The sequence below is a fragment of the Brassica rapa genome, chromosome A09, assembly GCF_000309985.2.
Source record: "Brassica rapa cultivar Chiifu-401-42 chromosome A09, CAAS_Brap_v3.01, whole genome shotgun sequence".
NCBI lineage: Eukaryota > Viridiplantae > Streptophyta > Magnoliopsida > Brassicales > Brassicaceae > Brassica > Brassica rapa.
The window spans coordinates 33,954,960-33,966,080 of record NC_024803.2 but is presented as its reverse complement, the minus strand read 5'-3'; the positions used below and the strand labels follow the sequence as shown (position 1 = coordinate 33,966,080).

The following is an 11,121-nucleotide window of genomic DNA, read 5'->3' as shown; positions in this document are numbered from 1 at the left end:
AGAATCATTATACTTTTTTATCAATTAATTTAGTGAAACTTCATAATACTCTCTAAATCGGTGGAACAACCACTATAAAATCCTTATTTTCTTGAAAAACGGAGACAACAAAAACTCCAAACCTCTTTCAACATCATGATGTAACTATGCATTAAAAGAATATTATCATATTTTTTTGAAATTTTCTTCAAATCTGTATATTAACCACCCCTAAAAAAACATTGAATTTTGGTAAATGATTTATTGAACAATAAATTAAATTTAAACTTCTGTGTTTGTTCATACGGTGCACATAGCTCGACAACTTCACATTCACTGACAATGATCTAATAAAAACCGATGACACCACCACTGGGAAAATCAGACACACCCCACCCTCGCCGTATATTCATAAATTGATATGATTAACAAATTTTAAATTTACACAGAGGCCGAACATGAACGGAAACCAACCAAAGTTTTTGTTTTTGCTGAAACCAACCAAAGTTTTCCAACATCAGCCTGTAAATTATTACAAAGTCAACAAAAACTTCAACAAATTCACAAATCCACTTGAAATTTGACCCATCATTGCGGTTAGATCACCTCATATAACAAAAAAAAATCTTGAATGCCCCACCAAATTTTCCTCAAAAGAATAAATAATTCCAAAACAATAACATAACAACATTCACATCTCCCATAAGAAGCTCACTTAAAACATTCCTCAACTAGTAGAAAGGGAAGCATGGAAACCAATTATCAGAAAGCATCTAAAGAGTTCATTTCTAAAAACTCATGTCCTGCAACTACGATTTAAAAATAAAAAATTAGGGTTTCAACTTCAACACCAGCTCCTACCATCCCAGTTCATTATTATTATAATAAGTTCAAATCATAACTGACTAGAAACACTTATTAAACATATAATTAACAAATTCATTACAACATCCTTAATCAATAGCCCATCATATAATCTCAGTCCACCAACTTCCAACACTACAGTGGAAGAACTCAATTATTGGACCACAACATAAAAACTCTAACCACCACATTAGCTTAGCACATATATAAGCTATTCGTATCTCTTTACAAAACAACCTAAGTTCAGAAGTGGCAATCGATAATGGAATAAAAGCGCCATCGTTGACCTTAAAAACCTAATAAGTATATATAATTTTGACATTATCCTTATCAATGGCCATGTTAGCCATTGCCACACTAGCACCTCTCCGTACTTGTCTTTAAAACACTAGCTCCTCTCTTTCTTTCAAATATTACTAAAGTATATTCCTCAAAGATTTAATTTGCAATTTTAACAAAATTTCAAACATCGTCGTAAATTTTATAGAAAGAATATGAAGAAACAACACACAAACACGTGCAAAAAAAATTCACCAAAACAAACCTCCCCCGAGCAAAAAAAAAAAAACCTCCCCCGAGCCCAACATCCTTATACTATAGATAATATTAAAAATTGGCAAATATTATAGCCAAATACTGTTTCACTATTGGGAAATATCAGAGTTTTTGCTTAGTAGTTTCCACAATTTTATAGTAACATTCCCCCTTCTTTCATCAGTCCCTCTCTATGACCTCAAAGACAACCCTAAGCCAAAACATTTACTATGTTACACCCATCATATTTACGATACACACATTACATATAAATTTAAACTAGCATGCCAAATACATAAAATACAACTATATTAAAAGCTCTATATCTATTGACAATGAAAATTATCCAAAAAAATCATACTCCTTCCGTTTCCGAAAGTAAGATGTTTTAGATTTTTTTTTGTTTTACAAAAATAAATTTTCTATATTGTTAAGGTATTTTTTTATACTTTTAAGAAATATTAATTGAGAATATTTGAATTGATTAAATTTCATTGGTGAAAAGTTATTGAAAAGTGTATAACAAAGTAAAAAATAAATTAAATTATAAGTATTTATTAAATCTATACTAATAAAAGGGACCTTTTGAGGCTCCATAGAGCGTCCACATCAGCAAAAAATACTTCTCCCGAAAGATGACAAGTGGCATAAAAATATAGTTTTACATTTTAATATTACTAATTTTCGAAAATTATAAATAATATGTAAATATACAGCATAAAAAATGGAAAAACTATATTAAAGATATGTAAGACTACCATTTTTCACTTAAAAAAAAGACAGATTATCTCCATAATGTAACATTACCGTTTTATAAAAAAGATACTAATAAAATTGACATTTTGAGGCTCCATAGAGCGTCCACATCAGCAAAAAAAACTTCTCCCGAAAGATGTCACGTGGCATAAAATATAGTTTTACATTTTAATATTACTAATTTTCAAAAATTATAAATAATATGTAAACATACAGCATAAAAAATGGAAAAACTACATTAAAAATATGTAAGATTACCATTTTTTACTTGAAAAAAAACGGCTTATCTCCATAATGTAACATTACCGTTTTATAAAAAAACAAACATTATATATAATTTGGAAAATAATAAATGTAAGTAAACATACAACATAAAAAATGGAAATACTGCATTAAACATATGTATGATTACCATTTTACATTTATATTTTAAATAAATAATATGTAAACATACAACATAAAAAATGAAAAAACTACATTAAACATATGTAAGACTACCATTTTTCACTAAAAAAAACGTCTTACCTCCATAATGTAACATTACTATTTTGTAAAAAAAAACATTATATATAATTTTGAAAATAATAAATAATATGTAAATATACAACATAAAAAATGAAAATACTACATTAAACATATGTAAGATTGCCATTTTACACTAGAAAAAAACGGCTTATCTCCATAATGTAACATTACCATTTTGTAAAAAAAATAAAGAAAATAAATATAACTATTTGACTATTTGTCCAAGTTCTTCTATTAAATATTACTGTTTTACATTAAAAATGGAAAAATACATTAAGACTTAAAATATAAAATATAGATATTAACTAAATATAAAGTATAAGAAAGAGAAATACTCAATATATAGAAAAATAAATAATAATTAAATATTAAAAATATATTAATATACGAATTATATATACAATAATAAGTAAATGCACAATTTAAAAAAAATGGAAAGAGTACATTAAATAATAAACATCTAACTTAAAATGTAAAATATAGATATTAATTAAATAGAAATCTATAATAATAAAAGGGACCTTTTGAGGCTCCATAGAGCGTCCACATCAGCAAAAAATACTTTTCCGAAAGATGACAAGTGGCATAAAAATATAGTTTTACATTTTAATATTACTAATTTTTGAAAATTATAAATAATATGTAAATATACAGCATAAAAATGGAAAAACTACATTAAAGATATGTAAGACTACCATTTTTCACTTAAAAAAAAAGACAGATTATCTCCATAATGTAACATTACCGTTTTATAAAAAGATACTAATAAAATTGACATTTTGAGACTCCATAGATCGTCCACATCAGCAAAAAAAAAAACTTCTCCCGAAAGATGTCACGTGGCATAAAATATAGTTTTACATTTTAATATTACTAATTTTCAAAAATTATAAATAATATGTAAACATACAGCATAAAAAATGGAAAAACTACATTAAAAATATGTAAGATTACCATTTTTCACTTGAAAAAAGACGGCTTATCTCCATAATGTAACATTATCGTTTTATAAAAAAAATAAAAAACATTATATATAATTTGGAAAATAATAAATATATGTAAACATACAACATAAAAAATGGAAATACTGCATTAAACATATGTACGATTACCATTTTACATTTATATTTTAAATAAATAATATGTAAACATACAACATAAAAAATAAAAAAACTACATTAAACATATGTAACACTACCATTTTTCACTAAAAAAACGTCTTATCTCCATAATGTAACATTACTATTTTGTATAAAAAAAAACATTATATATAATTTTGAAAATAATAAATAATATGTAAATATACAACATAAAAAATGAAAATACTACATTAAACATATGTAAAATTGCCATTTTACACTAGAAAAAAACGGCTTATCTCCATAATGTAACATTACCATTTTGTAAAAAAAATAAAGAACATAAATATAACTATTTGACTATTTGTCCAAGTTCTTCTATTAAATATTACCGTTTTACATTAAAAATGGAAAAATACATTAAGACTAAAAATATAAAATATAGATATTAACTAAATATAAAGTATAAGAAAGAGAAATACTCAATATATAGAAAAATAAATAATAATTAAATATTATAAATATATTAATATACGAATTATATATACAATAATAAGTAAATGCACAATTTAAAAAAAATGGAAAGAGTACATTAAATAATAAACATCTAACTTAAAATGTAAAATATAGATATTAATTAAATAGAAAGTATAAGAAAAAGAAATACACCACTTAAAAACAATGGAAAAAGTATATTAAGATTTAAACATCTATCTTAAAATGTTATAATAATAAAAGGGACCTTTTGAGGCTCCATAGAGCGTCCACATCAGCAAAAAATACTTCTTCCGAAAGATGACACGTATAGTTTTACATTTTAATATTACTAATTTTCGAAAATTATAAATAATATGTAAATATACAGCATAAAAAATGGAAAAACTACATTAAAGATATGTAAGACTACCATTTTTCACTTAAAAAAAAAGACGGATTATCTCCATAATGTAACATTACCGTTTTATAAAAAAGATACTAATAAAATTGACATTTTTAGGCTCCATAGATCGTCCACATCAGCAAAAAAAAAACTTCTCCCGAAACATGTCACGTGCATAAAATATAGTTTTACATTTTAATATTACTAATTTTCAAAAATTATAAATAATATGTAAACATACAGCATAAAAAATGGAAAAACTACATTAAAAATATGTAAGATTACCATTTTTCACTTGAAAAAAGACGGCTTATCTCCATAATGTAACATTATCGTTTTATAAAAAAAATAAAAAACATTATATATAATTTGGAAAATAATAAATATATGTAAACATACAACATAAAAAATGGAAATACTGCATTAAACATATGTACGATTACCATTTTACATTTATATTTTAAATAAATAATATGTAAACATACAACATAAAAAATGAAAAAACTACATTAAACTTATGTAAGACTACCATTTTTCACTAAAAAAACGTCTTATCTCCATAATGTAACATTACTATTTTGTTTAAAAAAAAACATTATATATAATTTTGAAAATATAAATAATATGTAAATATACAACATAAAAAATGAAAATACTACATTAAACATATGTAAGATTGCCATTTTACACTAGAAAAAAACGGCTTATCTCCATAATGTAACATTACCATTTTGTAAAAAAAATAAAGAACATAAATATAACTATTTGACTATTTGTCCAAGTTCTTCTATTAAATATTACCGTTTTACATTATAAATGGAAAAATACATTAAGACTTAAAATATAAAATATAGATATTAACTAAATATAAAGTATAAGAAAGAGAAATACTCAATATATAGAAAAATAAATAATAATTATATATTATAAATATATAAATATACGAATTATATATACAATAATAAGTAAATGCACAATTTTAAAAAATGGAAAGAATACATTAAATATTAAAAATCTATCTTAAAATGTAAAATATAGATATTAAGTAAATAGAAAGTATAAGAAAAAGAAATACACAACTTAAAAACAATGGAAAAAATATATTAAGATTTAAACATCTATCTTAAAATGTAAAATATAGATATTACGCAAATAGAAAGTATAAGAAAAGGAAATACACAATTTAAAAAAATGGAAAAAGTACATTAGTATTTAAACATCTATCTTAAAATGTAAATCTATCTTAAAATATAAAATTATTAGTAAATAGAAAGTATAAGAAATAGAAATACACAATATAAATAAAAATAATTAATAAGTAAATATATAATATAGGTAAATACCCAATTTAAAAAATGGAAAATTACATTAAGATTTAAAAATATATCTTAAAATTTAAAATATAGATATTACGTAAATAGAAAGTATAACAAATAGAAATATACAATTTAAAAAAATGGAAAACGTAAATTAACATTTAAACATCTATCTTAAAATGTAAAATAGAGATATTAAGTAAATAAAAAGTACAGGAAATAGAAATACATATACAGGAAAATAAATAATAAGTAAATAATGTAAATATATAATATATGAATTATATATATAATAATAAGTAAATACACAATTTTTTAAGAAAATGGAAAAAGTTCATTAAACATTAAACATCTATCTTAAAATGTAAAATATATAATATAAGTAAATACACAATTAAAAAAATGGAAAAAGTACATTAAGATTTAAATATATATTTTAAAATATAAAATATAGATATTACGTAAGTAAAAATATAAGAAATGGAGATAAACATTTAAAAATGAAAAAGTACATTAAGATTTAAACATCTATCTTAAAATGTACATCTATCTTAAAATGGTAGTATATTATATAAAAATGGAAATACCACATTAAACAAAAAAAAAGTATAGTTTTACATCAAGAAAGTTCCTATAAAACTGATTATCCCATCAACATCAACCTCACACAATCAAAGAAAACTTCAAAGCACTCGAGCAAAAAAATAGTTCCACCATCAATTCTTGCAGTCCCAAAAACCTTTAATGACCTGAGAGATTGTTATTGGTTTACATATTTTGATCGATTTAGAAATCCATATAGTATTTATAAATCCAAATAAAATATGCAAATCTGGAGGTTTTCCCTCGGATTTGAATCTTTGTATTTTTAATTAAAAAATCCAAACAAATCCATTCAAATCCATTATAAAATCAAATATATTGGTAAATCCGGACAATTGAATAACACTTGATTTGATATAGAATTTATGAATCATTAAACCAATAACACCTGATTTTAATACAGATTTGAAAATCACAGAACCAATAACACTAGATTTAGTTCGGATTTTCAAATCCATTAAAATACAACAACCAATAACCCCTAGTCATTGTTAGGTGGATTCATTGTTGGAAAACCCGCAACTTCCAAAAGCCAAACTTATTAATGGGAATTGAATTGCTTTTCATAGACACAAAAGTATTCTTACAAATTTAAATTAATCTAATCCATAATTTTATTGTTAATATTCATACTAACTCTTTCATGATCAAACCATTACAGTTAATAACCATTCAAGCGTTTATCCCGAAACACTTCCTTCCTCGCCGAATCAGGTATTGGTTTATGTTGGTTTAGTATTATTTTTGGTTTATTAACCGGTTTAGGATGGTCCTATTGTAAATATAATTTAAGTTGGTTTAGCATATATTATGCTTAAAATATAATTTTAGAGAGTTTTCAAATATAGTTTACAGAACATTATAGGTGATGAATTTAATTTATTAAATTCGTTTATTACTTAAAACTAAGTTTTTTTTAAAACATACTGAGTTATAAATATCAATGATGGATTGGTAAGTATAACATGAAGACAAAAATATAAATATTTGATTTTCAAGATAAGAAATTCAGCTTTTATCCAGTTACTCTATATATAATATCTTAATTTTTTTAAAAAAAATATAAATAATTTATATATATAGATTAATCTTCCAAACTTAAACTATTATATTATATATGAATAATGTTTTTAAATAAAAATAATTTCTGATTAAAATAAATAAATAAAAACAACAAAAGGTTATTTTCAAATAATGGATGTAATTTACATTATACTATCATTTAACAAGTATTAGATACGTTTTGATATATCATTATTTTCTATTTCCAGAAAACAATAATGTTAAACATCAATATCATCTAGGTTAAGTATACGAACATCACAATTCAAACATCACAAAAATTTTATATAAACATTATAATACAATATTTTAATCAAAAAATACAATTCAAAAAAAAAATATTCAAAGAATAGTTATATACTTAATATTTGAAAATCAAAGATATTTTTGCTAAAATTATACTTACCTGGCCAAGGAGATCAACCATCTTTTTACGGATCGATCGATTGTTGAGCATGTGGTGGATCCAAAAATACTCTGGAGTTTAATTAAATATCTAAAACATTTATTCCAACACTCAACAGATAGTTTTGCTAAATATGATAACTAGATAGCCAACAAAATTACAAAAAATATTTAAATAGTAAAAAATATGTTAATTTAACGTGTTAAAATTTAAAAATAAATTTAAAGTATGGCATGCATTCTTAACATTTATATAAATATATTTCATAGCCTAAATATAAATAATTTAACAATTTAAATTAGAAAAAAGTAAAAATCCCGGGCGTAGCCCGGATTAATCTCTTATACAATAAAGTTGACTTGCCTCTCTCCATAGGCGATGCTTTTCGCGACACGTGTCGCTTCAACAGACATTCTACGGAACCAATTTTTGTATCTTTTGCGTTTTTATTGATTGATTTTTCGTTCTATAATGTTAATTTCCAAGCCCAATGTCCTCTCTCAAAACATCTGAAGCTCTTTTCTATTTATTTTCCTCGACGATGACGATCTCTTTTCTCAGAAACTGTAGGCGATCAAGCTTCCATGCATTTATGATATGCCATAACTCAAGTTTTAAATAAGGTATTCATGCTGCATCAAAAAAAATTGTCGGCCCCAGTTTAATCTGTAAGGGCATCTCCATCCCCACTCTATTTTTTCCTCTAAAATAGAGTAAAAGTGAATATGGAGTAAGGAATGCTCCAACCCAACTCCATATCTCACTCCATAATAAAATTTACTCCATAAATGGAGTAATCTATTTTTTGTTTGTTCATCACTCCATTATGGAGTGAGAAATGGAGTAGGATTGGAGCAATTTTACTACATTTTCACTTTTACTCCATTTTGGAGGAATTGTTTTAGAATCGTTTGATTGAAAGAGGCAATATTAAAAGTCTCAGTATCAACGATTCGTTCTCAGGTTTTGCTCTCATCCTACTCTGATTATTTTATGGAATCTGATGCAGGCTCTTCAAAAAGAAAAAAAACCTTCAATTATTCGAACGATTCACGTTTGAGATTTTGTTCTTAATCTTCTTCTGTGACAATTTTGTGAAAATCTGATGTTAAAACTTATAATGTTGTGAGGATAGTGGATGGAGTCTTAGTAAGAAATTGACTTACAGACGGTTTTTAACTTGTGATCTTGGATTTTGCATTTAGTTTGAAATTAGTTGGCCCTGATGCGATTTTGGGAGTCCCAAATTTTCTGATTCTTTTTTTTTTTAATCCTAAATTGCAGAAACAACATGATGAAATTGAAGCAAATATTCTTGAAGAGAGGGCAGCTCTTGAAACGAAGTATCAAAAGTTGTATCAACCTTTCTACACCAAGGTATGAAAAAAATGATTCTTTGATTCTGTCATATCTCAATTAAGAAACATTTGATAAGACTTATCTCTACTAACTTAGATCAAGAATGTTGTGTGTTCTTCACTTCTTTTGTATCCCACATGATTATAATTGATATTCATGGTTTTCTGCTCTACCGATTTATTTTTGGAATAAACTAATAATAGTTCAGTAAGACTTCTCTCTTTTGTATGATTTATAATTGATATTGATGGTTATATGCTTTTGCCAACGTGATGATTACATTCAGCGATATGAGATTGTGACCGGTGCGGTTGAAGTCGACGGTGCACCAGAAGAAGTAAAAATAGAACAAGGAGAAAATAAAGCTGTTGAAGGTGTGTTATCAATTACTTTCACTAAATCCTGGTTATGATTTTAGCTTCCAATGAGTTGAAATCATATTTCAACTGATATGAACATCTGTTTTTTCCTCTGCAGAGAAAGGAGTGCCAGATTTCTGGCTTATTGCATTGAAGAACAATGAAATTACAGCTGAGGAGGTGCGTTATCCTGAATTCAGGATTCTTTTTTTATGAAGAGGTGATTCTCTTAATTTTGATTTTTTTTTGTTTCTCGTGATTCTAGATAACTGAGCGAGATGAAGGTGCTCTCAAGTATCTTAAAGATATCAAGTGGAACAGAGTTGAAGAACCAAAAGGGTTCAAGCTTGAGTTTTTCATTGATGAAAACCCTTACTTCAAGAATACTGTCTTGACCAAGACATATCACATGATTGATGAGGATGAGCCTATCCTCAAGAAGGCCATTGGGTATATGATTTTTGCTCTACTGTATTGATTCTTTTTGTTTCGAAAGACAAAGATGTCTTATCGATGGTTAACTATTATTGTACAGGATTGAATGGTATCCTGGAAATTGTTTGACTCAGAAGATCCTAAAAAAGAAGGGATCCAAAAACATAAATCCTATCATGGTATCACCAAGATTGAGGACTGTGAGAGTTTCTTCAAATTTTTCAGTCCACCTCAAGTTCCTGAGGACGAAAATGATTTTGATAAACATGGTATGGCCTTCTCCAAAAGCTTTTTTAGTTTTGCTTTAGTGTTTCAGAATGCGTTAAATGTTAACCTGGTAATTATTTATTTGTGCACAGGCTGATGGACAATGAAAAGTTTAGGAGCAAGCGTCAGGCAAAGAACAAGGAAGTTAAAGAAGGTTGAAAGTCCATCAAGACTGGTTATGGGGAAACGCTTAGAACCAGCAGAAGATACTTATAATTTGATTGCTTATGAGTTCTGCTTAACAGATGCCTAGATCAGTTGTGATAAAAACACATGACTGAAAGTTGAGTATTTGAAAAGAACCAGTGATTTGGAGGGTGAGGTTGCAGATGAAGGTATAGAGGAGGAAAAAGATGATAATAAAAAAATTATGAAAGCAAATATAGTGAGACATGGAAGATACGAAGAAAGGATCAAAGATGGGGTTGAGTTTCAAAGAACGGGATCAGATGTAGATTGAGAAACAAAAAGGTGGTAAACTTACATTGTAGATTTTGCCTCCAAAATTTACACTGCGTGATAGACAAACTAACACTTTAGCCTGTTATTTGTTCTTCTGCTGCTTTCGTAGTCGTTTTGGATATTGATGTTTTGGACATTCGTTGACTGCTCAATCTAAGCTTTACTGTAAAATAAGTACGCTTCCTGTTTCGGTTAATTATGTGGCATTGGATGTGATTAGAAGGTTTAATGGATA

General features: G+C 26.0%; 1 protein-coding gene across 1 annotated transcript; it reads left to right on the top strand.

Annotated features, from left to right (window-relative positions):
* Positions 1-9,102: 9,102 nt before the first annotated feature.
* LOC103842279 (nucleosome assembly protein 1;2) lies at positions 9,103-11,121 on the top strand (the record flags this gene model as incomplete). The annotated part of the gene is made up of 7 exons (XM_018654422.2): positions 9,103-9,153; positions 9,289-9,381; positions 9,650-9,737; positions 9,841-9,902; positions 9,988-10,172; positions 10,258-10,426; positions 10,517-11,121. Coding segments are annotated over 7 exons (663 nt in total), but the record flags the coding sequence as incomplete, so codon positions are not given.